We start from the raw sequence: 25,090 nt of genomic DNA, 5'->3' as shown, positions 1-25,090 counted from the left end.
TCAGCAATGAATATAGCAACATATGTAGGGTGCAAGTAGGAGTTCACCAAGAACCAGTTCTCAGTCCCCTCTTGTTTATCATAGTCCTCCAGGCCATAACAGATAAAGACTGGTTGCCTTTGGGAGCTCCTCTACACTGATGACCTTGTTCTTATAACTGAGTCTCTACAAGAATTAGAGAAGAAACTTCAGGTATGGAAGCAAGGACCAGAATGAAAGGGCCTTACAGGTAACTTAGCAAAGATTAAAGTTCTAGTAAGCAGGATAGCAGACAAATTACTAATCTCTTCAGTGAAATGGCCTTGAAGGGTTTAATCAAACAAATTGACTTCAGAACTTATTTCTTCTTCTATAAACCTAGCACTTGTTCTTTCGCCTTCCTTTTGAGGAACTGCTAAGTTACAGAGTTGTAAACAAATTAACACTGGTTGCTAAGTGGTAACAGAGAGCAAACAGAAACACAAAGACACATGCACATACACACACACACACACACACACACACACTGACATGACAGAAGTAAATAGACACCCCATAAAACCTTGTTTCCTGCTTATTCTAATTTATAGAGGTTTATATTTTTTATTAATTGACATTTTTATGTTTCAGGTTTTATATGTGACTGTTTAATCATGCCATGTACAAAAGAAGCCATGGAACTGTCTGAATTTCAAAGAGGCTGTATTGTGGGTCATTCTGACGGTGGACATAGTGTAAAATCGCAGAAAACCTTGGGATCCCACATTTTACAGTTAATAGAGTGACTGTGCAGTTCACTAGAGGTGGGAAAGAATCCACAGCACTTTGCTCAGATCAACCAGGGCCCTCTGACAGGACCCTTCACTTTGTTAAGAGAAGTGTGGAAGATAATCCTTGTTGCAAGGCCTTTGACATAGAAGAGCTAGTAGCAAGAAGGAAGTCACTTCTTCAACCAGCCAACATCAAGCCAAGAAAAAATTAGGCCAGTGAGATGGTGGAGAGGCCACTGGCATTTTGAGACACTGTGATATTCTCTGATGAGTCCAGGTTTGCAGTAGTCGAGTGTGGGTCTGGAGACTCTGTGATCAAGAATTTGATGTGTAAAGATTGCAACCAACAATGAAACATGGCAGCTATTCTGTGATGGTCTGGGGAGCAACTTGGAGCAATGGTTGATCAGAGCTGGTGGAGTGTGAGGGAAACAAACTTAGATAAATATGTGTCCATATTGCAGAAAGGACTCTTTCCAATCTCATCCAGTGGTGAAATGATTAAAGAAGACTCTTTATTTATGGAAGATGGGGCACCTTGCCACATAGCTAAAATAATCCAAGATTTGTTGGATGAGAATGGCATTAAAAAGCTTCCATGATCAAAACATTCACAAGATAGGAACCCAATTAAACATCTCTGGGACATAATGGATAGGACACTTCATAAAAAGAACAAGAAAGCATCTTCAAAGCCAGAGCTTTTGACATTACTGCATGAAACTTAGCAATTCCACAAGAGAATATTTGTCATCTGATCAGTAACATGCCTAATAGAGTTCTTGCATTGAAAAATGCAATGGGCATATTAAATATTCACATTATGATAAAGGGAATATTAAATATAACATTATAACAATTAACAAATAATTTGAATGTATAATTTCAGATTTAAATAAGTTTAATGATTATAATGGAGTCTATTTACTTCTGTTGTATCTGTGCATATACACACATATACATGTATACATATACACCCACCCAACACCCACATACATATGTATATATATGTAGATAGATGGATAGACAGACAAACAGACAGACAGACAGATAGATAGATAGATAGATAGATAAATAGATAGATAGATAGATAGATAGATAGATAGACAGATAGGCTTCTTTCAGTTCCCATCTGCCAAATCCACTGACAACTAAAGCAGAAGACCCTGCCCATAGTGCCATGCAGTCTGACTGAACCTAGAATAATGTGGTTGGTAAGTAAACATGCCTACACCTATATATATATATATATATATATATATATATATGCATGCAGATATATGCATATACATATGTATGCATATATATACATGTGTATATCTATATATATGTGTGCATATATATATATATGCAGCCATGCCTGCGCCTTTGTATATATGTGTGTGTATACAGACATATATGTTCATATCTATCTATCTATTTATATAGTATTTGATACTATACTATGCTGACGAACGGAAACTAGATTTAATTCTGGTAACCGTGAAATCGGTCAATACATAGTTGAGTTTATTTTTTTTTTAATGTTGGTTTCTTTCAAAAGCTGTTTTCCTCGCATTCGGTACTAAAACGTGTTTATTTGGGAAGTCTAGTCTGTGGCATTATTCTGTAGTAATGCCCTTTATATATATATATATATATATGTGTGTGTTAAAACGTGGGTGGCTGATGAAGGAGAATGTTCTCTATGTGGCTCGTGTGTTCTCGTCTACGTTTGTTTGCAATGTCCTGTACCCAGATATGCACCTATACATACAGGTGGATGTCGGTATGCACATACCTGTACGTATATATGCATATACTCATTTACTATTATATATATATATATATATATATATATATATATATATATATATATATATATATATATATATATGTATATATATATATATATATATATATAGAGAGAGAGAGAGAGAGAGAGAGATATACACACATACGAAGAAATGATAACTATAGTAATGATGATGTTGGTGGTGGTCATCATTATCACCATGGTGGTGGTGGTAGTGGTGGTGGTGGAAGTCATAGGTATGAGGGGAGGTGGGGGTTGTGAGTATGTTGGTAGTTGTGACAGTGATAACAATGACAATGGCGGGTAGCAAAGATGACGCCCTTCAGCATGATACCCAGACCGTCAGACAACCCTAGAAATTGATCTGATCAAAGTAATATACACGTGTCCTCTTGCTTTTTGGCTGTTACATAAGCCATCTGTTTATTCCACTTTCCTAAATAAATTAGGTTAACAACATCACACTCTTTATTTAGAATATAATGAGTGTGTGTGTATGTATATATAGATATACATACACACATAAATACACATACCCACACACATATTATATATATATATATATGTATATGTATATATGTGTTGTATGTATGTATATATGTGTGTGTGTGTATATATATATATATATATATATATATATATAAAACTGCCTGACTGGCCCTCATGCCAGTGGCACGTAAAAGCACCCACTACACTCTCTGAGTGGTTGGCGTTAGGAAGGGCATCCAGCTGTAGAAACTCTGCCAGATCAGATTGGAGCCTGGTGCAGCCATCTGGTTCGCCAGTCCTCAGTCAAATCGTCCATCCCATGCTAGCATGGAAAGCAGACATTAAACAATGATGATGATGATATATATATATATGTAAGTTACAAATTGAAGTGAACCATAGAACAAAATAAAACAAAAGTGGTATCATTTAGCAAACAGTATATATGTCCCCATTACATTCCCATTAAAAAAAAAATAAAGAATTGCAACTCTTCTGGGGTAATGAGGTACAATACATTGTGATTATCTAAGTATGGAAATGTAACAAATATGTATAAAGTTTCACTGAAAGATCATAACAAACCAGAAGTTTTCATGTTGGTTGCAGGTCTTAGAATAACGTTGTCTACAAATGAAAATGAAAAGTTTTACAGAGGGAAATGTTGATTTTCTATCAGTCTTAATATAAAACCATCACTGCCATTCCCGTTATCGTCACTGTCACCAACATCATCACCATCACCACCACTATCATTATCACCAACAACAACAACAGCACTTATATTTGCAAGAATATTTAATTGTATTTATTTGTATATATGTATATAAATATGTAGAAATGAGCATACATACACATATATGCACGTGTGTGTGTGTGTGTTTGTCTGTGTCTGTGTGTGTGTGAAATACATCTGTGTGTATGTGTTATTCATTCTGTTTACATTTTTTCATCTTCAAATGCATCCCAGTATGACAGTTTCAAATAAAAAAATCTCAAGAATTTTGACACTATCACATGTTTGAAGACTCACATGCTAAAATGTCTTACTCATATGTTACTTCTCTGTAGTCACATGGTATGCCAGAAACAGCTGCTAAATCTCCTCAAAATCACAACCTAACATCTTATAAAAAAACATATGTAACGGTAAATGTTGGAGTCGGAGGTTACCAATTGTAACGGTTATAAGATGAACGATGAAGAGTGATCAAAGTTGTAAAGAAATATTTATTTACCGTTACTTTAATGTCATACCACGACAGGTAGGTTAGTGTAATAGTATAACACAGTTCGTAAAGCATGCAAGGTAAAGAAAGTTAATTTCGGCCTGTATATGTGTGTACACGATCTTATAGTAGTAAATAGACAGAGAGATATGGTAATATTACTGAGAAAAGAAATGGGCTAGTAAGAGTTATAGAGTGTGGGACGTTGTCTCCCAGTTGCTAGCAGTAAACTTCATTTTTTTCCTTTGGCCAAGGTTCTAGCTGGTCAGCCAGACTTCGTTCTCATTGAGTCGTCACAGTGTGACTGGACTGGTTGGGTCGTCACCGACTGGTGACTAAACTAAATTTTGCTTGGGATTTCCTTGCTTTTATAACAATCCAGAAGGATAGATATATTATTGAGTACAATAGATTTAGCTGGTGGTCTTGTTATCTCTATTCTAGATTTTGGTGATGTAGGAGAGGTTAGGAAGGGTCAAATGGTGAAGACATTGTTTCGGGCCTAGCTAAAGGCATCTGGAAAATATTAAACTGTTGTCAGAGAAAAACCATTGTTCCACTGTGGGAAAAGTTCTGTTGCAGTGTTGATTTAAATTTGGCTATGGTGGATCGAATCCACTTCATGCATGCAAGGTCCACTACACATATTAGATTGTATGGTTTAGAGTTACTTCTCCATAGGGTAAAAGACATCTTTGATCATATACCTGCTCAAAAACCAAGCCGGTGTTGAGTGCTCTTTCTCACTGTTCAATATTAGTATATATAAAGCAGTGAGGTGGCAGAATCATTTGCACACTGGACAAAATACATTTTGTGCATCTTCACATTCTGAGTTCAAATTCAACTAAGGTCAATTTTACCTTTCATCCCTTTGGGGTCGATAAAATGAGTACCAGCTGAATACTGGACATAACTAACTTATCCCTCCCCTAAAATTGCTGGCTCAGTGCCAAAATCTGAAACCAATATTAGCATGTATACATACATACAGACATATATATATATATATATATATGCTTAAAATGCTGAGTGAGTACAAGCATTCTAGTACACAAAATGCATGAGAGAGCATGCTGGATATCACATTGGTAGACAGGGGTGTCTCTGTGACCTCACTCATGGCTGAGTTGAACTGTGCTTGAGAAACAGAGATGAGGGCACTGGTCACACGAAAAGAGACTCTTTTATGTCCTTCTCGGGGAGAGGATCCACATCCTCTATATATCCAGGACGTTTCAATTGGGTGTATGCCATACTGTTGTTCTTGAATACTTTAACACCCTTAGCAATCAGCCACAGCTCCCTATCTGATATAAGATCTTCCCAGGTGTTAGTATTAGTACTGATCTTTTTAAGTGTGTCTTTGAAAGGCCTGCAGTAGGTTGATTAGATCTTACATCCATACACCAGCACAGTTAAGACATGCTTGAAAGACCACAACTTTTGTTGCTTCTTTGCTGTTTGATTGTGACCAGAGCTTTGATTCAAGTTTTCTAAATGCTTCACAGGCCTTAGAAAGTCTATAACTAACTTCTTCATCAAATGTATTAAATCTAGATAACATGCTACCAAGGTAGACAAATGTATCCACGACTTTGTACAGTCTTCTTAAGACTGGTTGTAAGTTCAACTACAGTGTTTTTAAAATTGGTTCTAAGTCCAAATTCATCACACATGGCTCAAAATCAATCCATCAGGAACTGCAGGTCTTCCTCAGAGTGGCTTACAAGATTGCAATCATTAGTTTAAAGATCACGAATGAGAGCCATGAAAGTTTCTGTTACGACAGTGAAATGACAGATGTTGAAAAGCTTTCCTGTTGTTCCATAATGCATGTAGATATCAGCACATTTATGTGCAAAGGCTTGCAAGATTACATACATTCATGCATACACACACACACACACCACATACATTGGATTACCTAAAATATCTGTTTGGTTTTGCTAAGCAAAAACAAAACAGAGTGATTTATTCAATCAATGTCCCAGTGTTTTCTGCCATCTGGTAGGCAGATACATTATTCCCTGCTCAAAGAATTTCCTGTCTTTACTAGCAAAATAACTCTTCAAGGTGAATTTTTACATTCAATGAAATTCAAAGAGGCAAGGTTGGGCAAATATGGAGGATACATCTAAACTTCCCATCTAAGCACAGTAACTTCTGTTGCATCTGAAAAAAAATGTTCAGTCTTGCATTGTCAGGTTGAATGACCTCATAACGGCGACCATGTTAATTCATTTGATAGTAGTTGCTATCATTGTTTAACCCCAGGTCAGCCCTGAACAAGCAGACTTATTATCAAAGATTGCCCAGCCATGAAAATTCTGTTTTTCCCACACTTAGAGCAGGAACCCAGTACTATATTATCCAATGTCTTTTTCATGGTTTTAAGGATATTTGGCTGTTATTTTTTGCCAGTTCAATAACCACGTAGAAGCCTTCGTATTTGTCAGTTGATGATGACCGTTTGACCTGAGATCAGAGCTGGCTTGTGACATATAATGGACTAAAACCTACCTCCAAATCTATTTTCTACACATTCCATACCACCCCTATCCAGTGGAAGTGGTGGTGGTGGTGGTAGTAATAGTAGTAGTAGCAGCAGCAGCAATCGTAGTAATGGTGGTGATATTAGCTGTAGTAATAGTGGTGTTGGTGGTAGTGGTGGCAGTAGTAGTAGTAGCAACTGGTGTAGTAGTGATGGTGGTGGCGGTAGTAGTATTAGTAGTAGTGGTAGTAAATCAACCCTGTTCAAGTAAACCTACAATCAAATGTTGTTCCAGCCGTGTCCATCCTATCTTTTATATTTTCATACTACATTATTCAGTTTCCTTCTTTTTTGGGGGCAATAAGGTGTAATTTGAGAGATTTGGCTGCTATTTCTTGCAAGTCGAGTGACTACAGATACTCTTTTGTTGACTAGTAGTAGTTGTTGTTGTTCAACTCCACGTCAGACCCTGTCCTCTCATCAACGATATTTCAGCAGTTATCATCTCCTGTATTTTTCACGGGAGTGTATTACAGACTACATTACCCTGTTAATCAGTATATCCCTCTCTTTTTCAGATAGTATCCAGAAGACAAATGGTTGTTTTATTTTCCCCCAAGCCATACCTTACTCAGGAGATTGTAATATTATGATTTGAGGGAAACATGACCACTATTTCTAGCATGTTGATTAACCACATAGTATCCCACCCTTGCTAGCTCATCATCAAATGATTCATCTCATAGGTTGGTATACTGGTCGGGTGCGGAAGTCCGGATCTGTCGTAATTTCAGCGGAGTTCTGGTTTAAGCACCCAGTATAACCCTTCATTACGTCTTTATTTTTTGTAATTTTTAGAAAATTTTTGCGAATCTGGTTCTACACACGGGAATTCATACGATTATATATTTTTTTAAAATTATTTTTACTCACCCTTTTCCTAAATTCTTTTTCGAAATTTTTTTTTTTAAATGAAAGTTTAAAATACGAACAGTCCGAATTTTTTGCTTAAATCCTAACAATGAAAAATTAAATGTGTTTATGGGGGAGAAAAATGTGGAAAAACATCAATATATATCAGAATGACAAAGAAACGGGAAAGCCTCAGGTGGTTGTGGGATGTGCTAAAAACAGCTAAATCGCCCTTAAATTACACACACACAAAAAGCAGGCGTGGCTGTGTGGTAAGAAGCTTGCTTCTCAACCACATGGTTCTGGGTGGCACCTAGGTCAAGAGTCTTCTACAATAGCCTCCGGCTGACCAAAGCCTTGTGAGTGGATTTCATTGAAGGAAACTGAAAGAAGCCCGTTGAATATATGTGTGTGTGTATGTGTCTGTGTCTGTCTGTTTGTCCCCTCACCCCGCCATCGCTTGAGAACCGACGCTAGAGTGTTTATGTCACCGTAACTTAGCGGTTCGGGAAAACAGACCGATAGAATAAGTACTAGGCTTACGAAGAATAAGTCCTGGGGTCGACTTCTTCGACTAAAACCCTTAAAGGCGGCGCTCTTAGTATGGCTGCAGTCAAGTGACTGAAACAAGTAAAAGAATAATCGACGATCAATCGTATGAATTCGCGTGTGCAAAACGCAAATTCGCAAAAACCTGAAAATTCCAAAACAAAAAAGTTATGAGGTATATAAGGTGCTTAAACCAGAATTCCACCGAAAAAAATGATACACAAAAAAGAACGGGTGGTCACGGATCGAACACGCTTGATCGTAAATTGTTCAATTAAAACTGACCCGAGGTTACGGGGCCTTTTGCGTGGTCGCTGAAACTGTTACAAAGCAAGCCAAATTTACCTCGAATAAAGGGATCTTTAAAAATATGGAATGACTTGTGTTTGGCATGCCTTTGTTCATAGATCTGCTTGACCAGAGCTGATCTAAGGTTAAATAACATCGAAAGTCTGTTGTTTAGTGCCAGATCAATCACGACAATGCAGGCTTTTGCAAAGACCTAAACAGGTTGATAGTAGTTATGAGAACTTCAAAAGCGGTGTTTCATGTTTGACGTTACCTCTTAATATTTTTCCATCACGAAATGTTAAGAAAGATAGTGAGAGAATGTGAAAGAATAAATCATGATTATCTCTGTTGACAAATAAGTACAAAGAGTTCGCAAAGTTGTCGGCTAGATCAGTACTGTTCGAGGCATTCCGACCATGACCATCCCATGTTTTTCCTACATGCAGAGAAACCAAATGTGTCTTGTTTTATAACTGAGATTTCCTCCTGGTTACGCGATCACTTAAAGGATCCGGTACTGGATCTTCTACACAGACAGACAGCTGGAAAGATAGACAAAGACAGACAGATAGATAGATAGCGAGAAGGTGCAAACAGAAGAAAAAAGAAACAAAATGACTATAAAGAAAAAAGAAGGTAAAAACAATTCATACGAGTGATAGTAAGCGATCCAGAGAACAAGAGGACTCAAGATATGTAGGTAACCAAATAAGGGAACAGAATGATGCACAGGACATAAGGAAGTTCCCTATAAAATGAGGGATAGAGTGATATACAGGATAGATAGCTACAGCGAGAGGGGAGAGAGTGTGTGTATATATGTATCTATTGTGCAGAAGAGCAGGTAGTTGTGAAAATAGAGAGAGAATATGAATATGTGTGAGTGGCAGGTAGTTTCCCGAAGAGTGTGAGAGTGTTGTAGAGAAGGACAGGTAGGTACCCAGAGAGAGAAAAAGGCGACAAAGAGAGGAGTTAATAAGAAATACTGTCCCCCTGTCACAGAGATAGAGGAAGTAAGACTCACAGAGAGAGATGAAAGGGTAGAGTGACAGAGTGAGAGAGGAGCAGTAAGACAAAGAATTGAGGTAGAAAGAGAAAGAAATAAACAGCTTGTATGTGCGTATGCATGTGTCGTACAACGAGAGGGAGAAATTTCCATTATATATACACATACTGAGTCACACACATATACATACATCTCATGTGTATGTATATATAAGAAAGATACAGCTACCGGCACATACATACATACATACACACACAGCATGGCATGGACGTCGTTTTTAAGAGGACAGTAAGTGTTTATTATTATCTTGTAATCATTCGCTTTATTTCTTCAATTTATTTCCTGACGAATGAACAAGGGAACCGATATCTGATCAATCTACCTATTGCTAGGAATAACAACCAAATCTCCCTCAAATCACCACCTACTCATTGCATAATGTAGTCCGGGATATAAGAGGCCCGAAGAAAGTAGACGGAATGGTCATAGTTGGAATATTTTAAATCATGAGTCTGTTCAATCAGGGACATTAATCTATTCCTTGGGCTACCCTACTTTCTTTTAAAATTCATTTAATTTTTTTCCCTGCTTAAATTATATCCCTTCTGTTTATTACTAAAATCGCGAATGCTTTAATGTTAGTGAGAATGGTTTTACAATATATATATATATATATATATATATATATATATATATATATATATATATATACATACGAACATGCATTTACGTGGATCTGTCTATCTGTATTGATCTATCATTATATTAAGATTTTCGCTTATATTAGACGAAATATATCGTGTGCGAATTGCATCTATATATTTATATATATATATAATATCGAAACTTTGCCATATATATATATATATATATATATATATATAACGTACATTTACACGTGTGCTCGCACCCACATGTGTGAAAGGCTAAGATAGGTAGAGTGTAATTGATGATGAAAAAAGTGTGCGGTGGGGAATAAAGCTTTTTTACACTTTTCCAATACCCAACAAGTCTGAAATATAGAATATATAAAGATTTCCGGATTCTTTAGATAATTCTCGATGTTAACTGATTATTCAAACACACTTAAAGAGACAATCAGTGTTTACGTGGTCATTCAATCTGCTTGAAAAAGCAGCAAAATCTCCCTCCAATCGTACCCAGCCGCCTTAAAATGATAGGCACGTTTGATAATTTTAAATAATTTTGTTCTCGGTGCACTCTCTCAAAAATAAAAATTAAGATTTTTGATAAGGTGGTTACGACTGGAGGGCTTTTGATCATACGTTTCTTCGACCAGGATTGATCTGAAAAAGGATCTAAATGCTACCACTTCTGCCACCACCTTTAACAGGTAGAAAAGACACAAATACATTCATCTTACATATAAATACACACACACACACACCACGTAAACAAGTTTGAACAACAGTGTTGTTTGGCGAATAATTAATATTTTATGTATCGATCTCTTATACGCTCAGCTGTTGAGTTTTTTGTTTCATCCCTATTGCTGACTTCGCGGTCTCAAGTAATTTGTTAATTTTGGTTTATTTCATTGGTAGAGATGGACTATATGTAATCTGAACCTTTCACCCCCTTATTTATTAATTTTTGTTTACGGAATCCCACGTTTTAGGCTATGGAGATTCCGATTCTGAAAAAAAATTTTTTGAAAAATTTCAATCCCCCCCCCCCACCAAGCAGGCTATTTACATGCTAGAAATAACAGCCAAATCTCACAAAACTAGTGTTAGGGTTAGGGTTTGAGTTAGGGTTAGGTTTACCCTGTGGATCTATATAAAAACCGGGGGGGGGGGAATCGAAATTTTGAATTTTTTTTTCCAGAATCGGATTCTCCATGGTCTGAAACATAGGATTCCGTAAAAAAAACAAAATTTAAAAGGGTGGGTATACCCAGATTACATATACTCCATCTCCACCATTTCATTATTTAAACTGCATTTTAATTTTTTTCTTAGGTACTACTAAAGCAGCGCTGACCCGAACGCACAGTCGCGCGTCCGCGCTAGCTAGTCTTGAGTGGTCGATCCTAACCCTATCCCTAACCCGCGTGTGCAAATGAATACATGTTTAGGGTTAGGGTTAGGGTTAGGATCGACCACTCACGACTAGCTAGCGCAGACGCGCGACTGCGCGTTCGGGTCCACGCTGCTTTAGTAGTACCTTTTTCTTATTTATTCTAATACTACCCAATTAAAAATTTGCATCAATATTAAAAAAAAATTAGATGAGATCACCACATGCTTTCCCCCGGCAAGTGATATTGGTGAAACATGAAATGTGTATGTGTGTGTGTGTTAAAAGGTACAGGGGTCTCAAATAATTTGGATGAATTTTTGTGATAAGTTTTATTTAAGAAAGAATGGAGATAATTCTCATCACACTGTCTGTATATAACAGTATAATGCCGCCATCGCTATGCCCACCCTGGCTTTTTTCAGTGTGACCAGTTCCCATTTTCAGAAGCTGAACAACTTAAATATACAATATCATCTACTTGGTAATCTCGCTACATAGTCGCCTATCATAACCATTTGTAATCACGTTTGGTTTGTCAAGAGTGTTTTTTTCTCAAGTCGTCTGTGTCTACTAATTCTTGAATTACTGTTTTGGAAACTGGAAATTGAAAAAATCCATATTGGTATATGTGGACAACATCTCAAGGAAGTTGGACGTCGTGAAAGCACTATTCTAAAGAAAGATAAGGACATAATGGGAACAAAATTTAATTGAAGTTGTTAACCTTACAGCTTGCTCCTGGAAAGAGACGTTCAGGTTAACCAGCATTGTGGAGTGCTGGACTGATGGTCCAGTTAAGTTACTTGGGATCACATTCAATTCGGCCCTCCAGTGTATAGAAGCTGAGACAATATTATGACCAGTCCCATCCAGAAAGGGGCTGAAGTCAAGTAGAGGTGAAAAATGTGTACATCACACTCCATATATTAGCACCTGATTGTCATGCCTTACCTTATTTTTAACTGACCACTGCAAATGAGTATAAGCGTGACAGTTTAGGTGAGAAAATGGTTTCATGACTGGTTATGAAACATGGGTAAATGTCTTCTAGCGTAGCCTGTCTTTGAGTATAGATTTAATCTTTAACCTTGTTTAACAGTACCCCCTGGCCCTCAGTTGTGGTAAGAAGAATCCATTTTGTTAGAAACATATAGGCCAAGAATATAACTTCTCCTCATTAGTCTTTGAAAACCAGTAAATCATCAGACACTGCTGTCCTTTTTCCTCTTAGTCATAAAAAAATATTACGATCTCACCACTTATTGTGGTCCTTTAGTCATCTCTTTGGTGAAACCCAGCAGCCTGAAATCAGAGAAGTTGATATGATGGCTTCCATTACTTGAATCAATTCAAGTTGGCTGTGGAGAAGGTCCTCTTAAAGAATGGTAGCAAGTGTAAGAACAGTGGAAACAAGTTTAGGGAGTTGTTACTTCTACAGATAACAAAAAAATTCTCTCTCTCTCTCTCTCTCTCTCTGTAGAAGTACAGGTTGTATTGATGTTTATGTACAAAGTTCAGTGTTCCATGGAAGTGAAACATGAGCCTTGAATGCAGGGGATAGATATGTGAAGGCTGGGAATGAAATGACATGAGCCTTCTCTACTATATATGTAATTGTACATGGATAATGGAATGCAAATGTTTTCAGAGAGAAAAAATGGCTCTAAGAGGGATCAGATGTAGTATGTGAGGAAAAAGAATGAGCAGGCATATGATGCTTGTGAAGGTTATGAGTTGGGTAAATAAGTATCAAGTGATGCCAATGACTGTATTCTATAGAAGAGAAAGACATGAGAAATGGTGAAGGTTAAACCTGGCAAAGATGACAAAAGACCACAACTAATGGTGAGATGCTGGAGAAGATGCTTCCAAATATGGAAAATCAGACAGAAGATGATGATGATGAAGAAAGTGATAGTGATAATTTTGTTGATAGCATTAGAGATGAGTTGCCATAGTTACAAATAACCAACTTGAATAACAGTCCCCTCCTCCTGTGTTATACAGACTGTTTATATAACGTCCCAGATTTATTGACAGACTTGTCAGCCAGAATTGATTCATGGAATCCTTATATATATAATTATACATACACACGCAACACATGTGTGCGTGTGTTAGTAGGTATGTACTCTTAATGTATAAAAACGTGTATGTACACACAGGTGTGTATATATACACAGATAAATGAATTATTTTTTTTATTCTATCAGTAATTATTGTCTTATAGAGCCATTACATAGCCACTACTCATGCTAGAATAACAATCACTTGCCTCTTACATCACACCTCCCTGTCTTAATAGGAATTGATGCAAAATAATATAGTCCTAATAAAATAGAAATATTATTATTTCTAAATCTCTCAAAGAGAGCTATTCAGTAACAGTTCCTTAAAGTAAAAGCTATTTGCTAACATAATGTGGCTCCAGAAACCAGTCCATAGATGTTGTTTTGCACTGGATGGGAGTGCTGAACTCCCTGTTTAAAAATATAAGGACACAGATATTATGTCGTATAGCCAGCTAGAAATTACGTTTCCTGGAGTTAAACAACAATATAGTCCTAGTTATCCCTAAAACCAAGCAATTGTTGCAACTGGAATACCTCTGGTTATGGGTCCACACGATAAGATTTAATCTGGAGTTAAATCCCTCACTAGGTACAGATATGGCTGTACGTGTATAAAATTAACTTCTCAACCATAAGGTTTCAGACTCAGTCTCATTATGTGGCAGCTTGGGCAAATGTCTTCTGCGATGACTCTGAACTAACCAGTACCATTAGTGAGTTTAATTGACAGAAACTGAAAGAATTCTACTCTGCGTTCTCTTCGCATAAAGTTTTCTCTCCTTGCTCAGGGTTTATAGTTTAAGAATAGGTACACTATGTCCCTATTCTAAAAGGGTTGGCAGCAGGTGTAAAGCATTGCTTTAGAAAACCCGGATCTGAAATGATAATGGTGTACCTAGATTACATTTTTTAAGACCAAGGTGTGTCTTGTATGAGTAAATGACCACACAATAAACTTCCTTTTGACTGCTATTACTATAAGTTATAGTTGACTACTATTATTACAAATAATAGTAGTAGCAATAACTGTAGTTGGGTGTGTTTAAAGAATGAGAGCTATTCAAACAACATGTATGCAAACTATTGTATTGATTCTTTAAGTTTCTTAGGTCAAAAATCTCCAGGTGATGTGGGGAGTAGGGTAAGGCTTTAGCATGTTGGATTTAGCCCATTTCAAGACCAAAATAGATATTCTAGACCAACTTGTTCTGTCTGGAGTAACTTTCACGTAAATACAATGGGACTTAATATTGGTTTCAAATTTTAGCACAAGGCCAGCAACTTTAGAGAAGTAAGTTGATTACATCAACCCTAGTTCTCAACTGATACTTACTTTATCAACCCTGAAAGGATAAAAGGCAAAGTCAACCTTGGCAGAATTTGTACTGAGAACACAAAGATGGATGAAATGCTGCTAAGCATTTTGCCCAACATGCTAATGATCCTGCCAGCTCACCTCCATAATGGAGCTTACTATTGCAAACCATTCTGTCTGACATTGTACAACTCCTTTGCTGCAGTGAATTTTCTGCTAACTATAGCAAAATTCTTTCTAACATATATATACAAGGCCAGTAATTTTAGGGGAAGAGAGTAGTCAATACCACTGATCCCAGTATTTGACTGGTTCTTTATTTTATTAGTCCCTGAAAGGATGAAAAGACAAAGTTGGTCTCAGCAGGATTTGAACTCAGAACATAAAGAGTCAAAACAAATGTTTGAAGGTAGTTTTTGCAGTGTTCTGCTAATTCTCGTACTGATTACTGACAGCTGAGTTATATGACTAGTAAACTATGGTCTGAGGAGGAATCACATTGATCTTGTACCTATGGTACATTCACCCAGAGTGGGTTGAGCCACCTGTGACCATTGAGTTCACCACATCCCTCACAAATACTGACCCTGTCAAAAAGTGATCTGATAGTGCGGATGCCATAGCCATAGTCATCATTGACCGTTGAAGTGTGGAGTTCATATTCAGAGCTTCAGTGGAAATAGAAGTTCACGTGTGGTACCTGATACCTGTTACTGAGGTGGATTGGTTGGTAGACTTTGGCTTGAGATTGTACCACACTAATCTGTTATCTATTATGACTGTTGAGTTTTCTGATTGGTGGACTGTTGTCAAAGATCGAATTACATCGATCTACTACTTATTCCTGACAGTTAGGTAGGCAGTGTTCTGGGGCAGAACAACATTGATCTTGTACCTATATATGACAGTGAACAAGTTTGTTTTATCTATTGTTCTAGACACATGACTAAACATAATTTTCTTTATTCTTTTGGTTCTTTCCCTGTCACTTTTGTTTCTAAATAAGCTACAGGAGGAGGAAGTGGTGGAGTTCAGTCTTTCTGACTTTTCACCAAATATAATTGAGGAAGGTGATGTTCAGTAAGAGAAATAAGGACGGGGAATAAGCTTCAGTTCTTGAGTGAGAGGCAAAACCTGCACAAACTGTTTACTGCAAGATCTAGAAGATTATTAGAGAGCAAAATGCATGTCATTTCGAATGAAAAGGAGTATGTAGTTACTAGTATGGAGAAGTAGAGATCATCGTAGTAAAGGTAGAGGAGAGAAAGAGAGAATATACAGCACGTTTATGAGCCATTGGTTTCAGTGAATATTTTTTTTTATATATGATCAAGGAATTTTGGTTAATACAGCAGCAATATTGTCTTAGATATGTTAGCAGTACTCATGTGGGACACACTTGAACTTTGTAGTAGGTTAACAATCAGGGCTGAGGTATTTTCTGAACTTTAATTAGCTCTTTTGTGATTATATTTCTAAAGAGTAGACTACCTGTTGTTCAAAGAGCATTCAAAATAACCATGGCTTTCGAGGAGATTTTTAAATACCTAATTTTATACATTAGTTTCAAATTTTGGCACGAGGCCAGCAATTTGGGGGGAGGAGGTAAGTCAATTACATTGACCCCCACCCCCATCCAGTACTCAACTGAAAGCATAAAAGGCAAATGGTGAGATTTGAACTCAGAACTCAAAGATGGACAAAATGCTGCTAAGCATGTTGCCTGTCACAGTAATGATTCTGCCAGCTTGTCACCTTCCTAACTTTATATATTGGTACATTATGTTGGTGTTGACTAACTGAAATCTCTAGACATCATTCATGTTATGAGATGTCAGTCAATACGAAGGCTTTAGTAGGGATGGTTATAGGTGGAGTTGTTATTCAAAGAGTTAAAGATAGTCTAACTTTTGTGATACATTTTTGGCAATGTTCTACATATTGAAACTTTATGAAAATTCAGTGACTCTTGTGAAATTACCCACCCTCTCCCTCCTCCCTTGATCCACTGTCTGTATTCTTCCTTATACTCATTTCTTGTCCCTCAAGTTCATTCTGGCACCTTATCATCACCATCTTTATCGCTCCAATTACTCTCTGTCACTCTTATATAAAGTGGGGTAACCATGTATCTGGAGTAAGATACCAGTGCTTGTCCCTCTATCATGTTTTAGCCTTTCACCACCTGGCATGAAGCCAACTCTCCCCCTTCATTACAACCTGCACCACCACCACCACTTAGTCATGAGGATTTTCTCTTCTCTTTCTCTTGCCAGTTACTTGTCAACTATACTAGTGCCAGTATCATAAGAAAAGCAGCCAGTAGACTCTGCAAAGTAGCTGGCATTAGGAAAAGCATCCAATTGTAGAAACCATTCCAAAACAGACAATGAGGCTCAACAAAGCCCTGCAGCCTATTGAATCCTGTCAAATCATCCAACCCATTGCCAATATGGAAGACAGATGGTAAATGATGAATGTGACAATGACACTGATGGTGTGTATTTAGCATGTGTTGACTGTAAAAGTTTTAGTTGTGTGTTGATCATTAAAGACAAGTGTTACATGTGTGTTGGTGTTATTGAAAGAACAAAGTTGTCATGTCCCCATTAGACAAGGTTTACAAGGTCTCTGATCATACAAGTAGTTGAACTTCCCCCCCCCCCCCCGTGAGGTGTTTAGGTAGTGTGCAAAAGGTTATCTCTTCTGTTTTTATGACTGCTACCTGTGTGTGGAATATTAAGTAAAAGTGATGACTGATGTCACCATCATCATTGTACAAGTGTGAGCATGATTAGAAGTGACACTAAGTGGGTCATCTGCAGAAAGAATAGAATATGTAGTATTTTTTAATATCTAAAATTATACAAAAACTGTTCAGTATATTTACAGTCACATTACTTATTTATTCATTGTTGGAACAAATATTTTTATAACTGAACACTTCATCATGAAGCAAGGCTGGTGAGTGGAGCTGAAGGTGGGAGGTGAAACTTGTTTTATGTCAGTCAAGCAAGCTAGAGTAAAATGAGGCTCAGTGGGTTCTATTTAATTATATTCCAGCTAATTACTGTACTTGTTCTTGTGTCAGCATTTATCTTGGATGAGTTTGGACAACTGCATCCAGAAAGTCCACCATATTATGAACAGAAACTGACCATGGCTAGTGATCATAGACATCTGATATAGAGATGGTTGGCAAGACGTGATTCCACTGGCAGTCATTATATATGTGAGAACCAGGTATTGATTCAAGATCCAACTTAATAATATTACTCCAGGTTTCAACTGGTTACCTCATCATTTACACCAATGGCTCTCAGCCATTTTTTATCTCTGAACCTCTTTTATTACCTCCACCTTAGTGAAAGCAGAGGTGTTTTCTGTCATGCTTGTTTGTTTGTCCGTGGACAAGATATCTCAAGAAGCGTTGGGTGGATTTGGATGAAACTTTCAGGGATGTTTGGCCGCGTGACTGGCATGAACTGATTAGATTTTGGGATCAATCCAGTGCTGGACAAGGATTCTGGATTATTTTTCCTGTTTTTTCACTTAATTTTTGAGAGCAGTCAGGTTCATTTTTAGGATTCTCGTTTGTGAGAGCAGTTGAGTTTATTTCAGATATTCTCATTTTAAAAATCATCTCTGGCTAATCGTTGAGAGGATGTTAGTGTTGCCTTGGCAGAGGTTTGTGCTCTCTGAGTACTCTTCTTACTCTTCTATTGTGGTGGACCCCCATAGCCATTTGATGTTTAAGAATCTAGTTTTATAGTTACTTCTTTCATGATTTCTGTCTTCTTTTTCACCCAGTTCATTGTGTAAAACATCAGAGAAAGAAACCTAGTTGTTTTTTGCAATAAATATATCTAAAGCAACATCTTTTCATGGATTCATTAGATACTATTGTGGACCCAATTTACTATTTTGCTTGTGTGAACCCCCCAAAATATTATGTGGACCCTAAGGGGTCGTGTGAACTCCAGTTAGGAACCACTGATTTGCACAGTAGCAAAGCTGGTGGGGGTGGAGGTGACCCATCTGTAGAGGAGGCATTTTTGGGATCTACTGTATAAGTCTGTATAGGCTTGGGGCCCTGGAAGTGTGTACTAACTCAAGGGCTGTCCCTAGTGACACCACACACTGTAGCTATGCCACCATGTTTACATCAGCCTGTGCATATATCTTTTATGACTGCTTTGTAGGTAAGTTAACCCCATAAATGACAGTGTTTGTGACCAACTCACTGGAGGTGCCTTTTGAGCTAGAATCCTTGAATAGAATCATTTGATAACAAAGAAAATAGTTTAGAGTTCAACACAAAATCTCATGGTTAATTAGGAAATTATAATTAGAAGCTTTTAATGGAATTGTAAAACTACGTAAAATATTTTTGAAGTTTAAACCTGTCTATAATGTGTTGAAGATATGAATACATTCACATACATTCACACATGCATACACATACATAAATGAAAATAGATAGATTCTCACACACAGCATACATATATTGTGTGGATACATACAAACATCCATGCACATACATATATACATGCACACATATACATACATGCACATATATATACATACATACACACATATACATATACACCCATACATATACATAGACATACAAGCATAAAGATACATGCATTCATACACATACGCATACATGCAATCACATACATACAAATATGCATACATTCAGATGTATAGGCATAAATTGACATGCAATAGCTACCTAGTTAATGCTGTCTAAATTCTAATGAAAGAGGTTTGTTTCTGGTTGAAAACAAGTTCTTTCTCTGATGAGAAAATTTGGAATAAAACTCTCAAAAATATACACCAACCAATCATATTTGTGGAAATGCTAATCTGTTCTCTGTTATCATATGGCCTTTGCCATTTTTTTTCTCACAAATTGTCTGTTTTTTACCAGTTTTATAAATAGCTCCTTTTAACTTTTTAGCATTCAAATTACTCTGTCAAATGTAATGCTTATTTATTCACATTGATTTGAATTAATCATGCATTATCTTGTAGCTTTGAGATTTTTATGATGTGATTGCTTATTATTAGAAAGACATTGTAAGGTAGGTGTGAGAGACCCAATATGGCTGGTTTGAACATTTAGGCCAGATATGGTCGGTTTAAGTGCTAAAGAGTTAAGGGGCGCAGCTGTGTGGTAAGAAGCTTGCTTCCCAACCACAAAGTTCTGAGTTCAGTCCAACTGTGCAGCACTTTAGACAAATGTTTTGTACTATCGCCTTGGGCTGGCCAAGGCCTTGTGACTGGATTTGAAAGATGGAAACCAAAAGAAGTTCGTGTGTCTGTATTTGTCTCCAGCCACCGCTTGAAAACCAGTGTTGGTGTGTTTATGTCCCCATAACTTAATTTGACAAAAGAGACCGATAGAATAAGTACTTGGCTTGGAATAAAAACAAGTACTGGAGTGAATTCATTTGATTAAAAATTCTAATGACTGAAACAAGTAAATGATAAAAGATAAAGATATATATAAATATGTGTGTGTGTGTATACATATATGAATGATAATTTCACTTAGGGCTTAGTAATATCAATAACCAGTTGCTAGAGCTCATTATACATAGCATATTAGTTAATGAATGATAAGGGAATAAGAGTCATGTCAACTTCATTAGCCTACAGATGTTTCTGCTATAAAAAGTGCACTCATAGTACTTAATTCTGAATACTTTGCTTCTTATACTAGAAATAACTGTAAAGTTATGTTACTCCTATTCCAATGTCATTAATTAATTAATATATATATGTATATGCATTTATTTGTGTGTGTATGTATGTGTGTGGTAAGAAGTTTACTTCCAAACCACATGATTCTGGGTTAAATCTCCCTGTGTGGCTCTGAGCATTTTTTCCTATAACCTGGGCCAACCAAAGTGGATGTGATAGACAGAAACTAAAAGAACCATCATCATCTCTTAACATCCATTTTTCCATGCTGGTATGGGTTGGATGGTTTGATTAGAGCAGGCAAGCCGATGAGCTGCACCAAGTTTCAGTCTGATTTGGCTTGGTTTCTACAGCTGGATGCCCTTCTTGACACCAACCAGTTTACAACGCATGCTGAATACCTTTAACATGGCACCAGCATGAGTACTTTTATGTGGCACCAGCACTTTGTGTGTGTGTGTGTGTGTGTGTGTGACTGTCATTTTGTCTTGACATTGCAGGATAGTTGTAAATGCATGCAGTGTCCTTCATGCCAAATCTTCTATGATTTCCGTGGTTATGAAGAAATATTATTTTACTTGGAAACAGATGAGGGCTGCTGGTAACAGGAACAGCATTCAGCCATAGAAAATCCACCTCACCTAAACATGGAAAAGTGGATGTTAAAAACAACGATGATGGTCATATGCATATGCCCATAGTTGTTTGTGTGTATGCATATATACATACATGCATACATAGCTACATTCATATATATGTATATAATCAAGGTACAGAAATGGCAAATTCTGAATGAATAAGGTAATGTAATCCGATGGTAGAAAGAATTCCTCAAATTAGGTACTCCAAAGCCAGTCAGAACATAGAAAGTGGACATTAAATGATGATAATGATATATATATATATATATATATATACACGCATGCATGCACACACACACACACACACACACACAACCATACATACATATATATACACACATATATATACCTTTAATCTTTTATTTCTTTCACTCATTGACTGCCACCATGTTGGAGCATCGTCTTGAAGAGTTTTAGTTGGACAAATCGACTCCAGAACTTTTCTTTTTAAAGCCTAGTACTTATTTTCTCAGTCTCTTTCGCTAAGCCGCTAATTTACAGGGATGTAAGCACACCAACACCAGTTGTCAAGTGATGGTGTGGGACAAACACAGGCACAAAGACACTCTGCTAGAATAAGAATAATCTGGGCAAAGTTCAGAGAGCTCTTACTTCTGCTGGTGACTAAGGGCCTCTCACTTAGAGTAAAAGGCACACTGTATCATGCATGTGTATGAACCGCCATGCTACATGGCAGTGAAACATGGGCTGTGACTGCTGAGGACATGCATAAGCTTGCAAGGAATGAAGCCAGTATGCTCCGATAGATGTGTAATATCAGTGTGCATACTCGACAGAGTGTAAGTACCTTGAGAGAGAAGTTAGACCTAAGAAGCATCAGTTGTAGTGTGCAAGAGAGACGATTGCGCTAGTATGGTCATGTGGCAAGAATGGATGAGGATAGCTGTGTGAAAAAGTGCCACATCCTAGCAGCTGAGGGAACCTGTGGAAGAGGTAGACTCAGGAAGACTTTGGATGAGGTGGTGAAGCACGACCTTCGAACTTTAGGCCTCACTGAGGCAATGACTAGTGACCAGGACCTTTGGAATTATGCAATACGTGAGAAGACCCAGCAAGCCAAGTGAGAGCATAACCTGTGGCCTCTGCCAGGAGCGTAGCCAGCTCACTTATTCGTATCATTACTTCATTGGACACTAAACTCTGCTTGCGAAGACCTGTTGCAGCAAGTGAATTGAAATCGAAATTGAACCAAATTCGACGACTGGCACCCATGCCAACCTCTCCTTCATTGAACACTAAATTCTGCTTGTGAAGACCTGTTGGGGCAAGTGAAATCAAAATCGTAATTGAACCATATTCGATGACCAGCACCTGTGCCAGTGGAGCACTAACAGCACCGTCCGAGCATGATCATTGCCAGAGCAGCTGTCTGGCTTCCATGCTAGTGGCATGTAAATAGTATCATTTGAACATGATCGTTACCTGCGTCGCCTTACTGGTACTTGTGCTGGTGGCACATTAGAAAATGATTCGAGCGAGGTTGTTACCATTGCTGCTGGACTGGCTCCTGTGCAGGTGGCACGTGAAAAACGCAAAACGCTGCCAGTACTGCGTGACTGGCCCTCGTGCCGGTGGCACATAAAAACACCCACTACACTCTCGGAGTGGTCGGCATTAGGAAGGGCATCCAGCTGTAGAAACTCTGCCAAATCAGATTGGAACCTGGTGTGGCCATCCAGTTCACCAGTCTTCAGTCAAATCGTCCAACCCATGCTAGCATGGAAAGCAGACATTAAACGATGATGATGATGATGTATATGACAGGCTTCTTTCAGTTTCCCTCTACCAAATCCACTCATAAGGCTTTGGTCGGTCCAAGGCTATAATAGAAGACACTTGCCCAAACTGAACCTAGAAGAATGTAGTTGGGAAGCAAGCTTCTTACCACACAGCTACGCCTTTCATGGATTCCTCTTGTTTCTGTTGATAATATTATATCTGACCAAGGTTGTGAGCTGGCAGAATCCTCACCATGCTGGGAAAAATACTTAGCAGTATTTCTTCCGACTTTACATTCTGAGTTCAAATTGCATTGAGGTCGACCTTGCCTTTCATCCTTTCAGGGTTGATAAAATAAATTCCAGTTGAACACTGCAGTCAATGTAAAAGAGTTGCTCTCACCCCCAAAATTGCTGGCCTTGTGCCAAAATTTTTAACCAAAATTATATCTGACCAATAATTTAAAGATCTGTGGTAATAGTTATTATCATCATTATAATGCTTCATTATAATTTTATCCCAATGCTTTCAAAAGAATGACTTTCTTACTTCTACTCACACACACACTACATGTATGTATATTTATGTAAGTGATACTTTATATATATATATATATATATATATATATATATATATATATATATATATACATATATACATATATATATATATATATATATATATAGGGCATCCAGCTGTAGAAACTCTGCCAAATCAGACTGGAGCCTGGTGTTGCCATCCGGTTTCACCAGTCCTCAGTCAAATCGTCCAACCCATGCTAGCATGGAAAGCGGACGTTAAACGATGATGATGATGATGATATATATATATATATATATATATATATATATATATATACATATATACTGTACCCATTTATACAATGAGGTCACTGTCCTGAAATTCATGTTTACATTTTTCTTCCGTATATTACATCAGTGTACATATTTCTATCCCATAGAACTAGCGTTTTTCTTTTTTTCTCATTTTTACAGCATGGTTATTGCTCTGTGTGTGTGTGATGTACACGTACATAAATTTTCAAGCTTTTAACTATATGTGTCATATATACATAAAGAGAAAGAGGGTGAGGGAGAGAAGGGGACATGTTTGTGTGTGTGTGTTTGTTAGACCATGTACGTCGTATATACATGAGAAAGGAAAATGTGACAGAGAAAAGTGTGTGGTTTGTGTGTGTGTGTGTGTGCGTGCGCACGCATGCCTATGTGATTAAGAAGTTACTTTTGTAAGCACATGATTTCAGAGAAAGTCTCATAGCTTGCTATCGTGGACAGCTGCCTTATGAGCAGAATTCAGTTGATGGAAACCGTACAGAAACCTGCCATGTTTTTGTGTGTGTGTTTCTATGTGGAAAGAGAGAGAAAGGGAGATTGCAAAATGTAGGCCTAAATACTCTATCATTATTGGTTTCAAATTTTGGTACAAGACCTAGAATTTCAGGGGAGGGGTAAGTTGATTACATCGACCTTAGTACTCAACTAGTACTTATTTTGTTGACCCCCACCAAAAGGGATGAAAGGCAAAGTCAACCTTGGCAGAATTTGAACTCAGAACGTAAAGACAGACGAAACTGTGCTGAGCATTTTGCTCGATGTGCTAACAACTCTGCCAGCTTACCACCTTAAAATACACTGTCGTTATTATCATAAGTTTACATCTACCTATTTACGTTAACATGACTTGTACAAGTTTCTTGAGACAGTATTATACAGCCAGATACCCTTCCTATGGCCACAGTCAAATGACTGAAACAAGTAAAAGAGTAAAAGAGTAAATCCTTCACATTGGATGTATATATATTATATGGAATTCTTATTTTTGTCGGGCAATTTTATATACTCTCTCTCTCTCTCTCTCTCTCTCTCTCTCTCTCTCTCTCTCTCTCTCTCTCTCTCTCTCTCTCTCTCTCTCTCTCTCTCTCTCATATATATATATATATATATATATATGAGTGTGTGTGTGTGTGTGGGTGTGGTAAGAAGCTTGCTTCCCAACCACATGGTTCTGGTTTCAGTCCTGTTGTGTGGCACCT

General features: G+C 37.5%; 1 protein-coding gene and 1 long non-coding RNA gene across 2 annotated transcripts in view; one reads left to right on the top strand and one right to left on the bottom strand.

Moving 5' to 3' along the window:
• Positions 1 to 4,243: 4,243 nt before the first annotated feature.
• Positions 4,244 to 9,459, bottom strand: LOC128249720 (uncharacterized). Its single transcript, XR_008265830.2, has 2 exons — positions 9,162 to 9,459; positions 4,244 to 9,050 (listed from the first exon to the last, which is right to left on the bottom strand). It is a non-coding gene; the product is annotated as an uncharacterized LOC128249720 (long non-coding RNA).
• Positions 9,460 to 9,748: 289 nt separating this feature from the next.
• Positions 9,749 to 25,090, top strand: part of LOC106868970 (phosphoenolpyruvate carboxykinase, cytosolic [GTP]) — a 56,670-nt gene continuing 41,328 nt past the window's right edge. The window contains exon 1 of the mRNA XM_052974159.2: positions 9,749 to 9,802. Within this exon, the coding sequence (XP_052830119.1) occupies positions 9,774 to 9,802 (29 nt within the window). The 5' untranslated portion in view covers positions 9,749 to 9,773. The remainder of the gene's footprint in view (positions 9,803 to 25,090) is intronic.

This window comes from Octopus bimaculoides, chromosome 16, assembly GCF_046866305.1.
Source record: "Octopus bimaculoides isolate indiv1 chromosome 16, ASM4686630v1, whole genome shotgun sequence".
Classification (NCBI taxonomy): Eukaryota; Metazoa; Mollusca; class Cephalopoda; order Octopoda; family Octopodidae; genus Octopus; species Octopus bimaculoides.
This window is presented reverse-complemented; position numbering and strand designations above follow the sequence as displayed.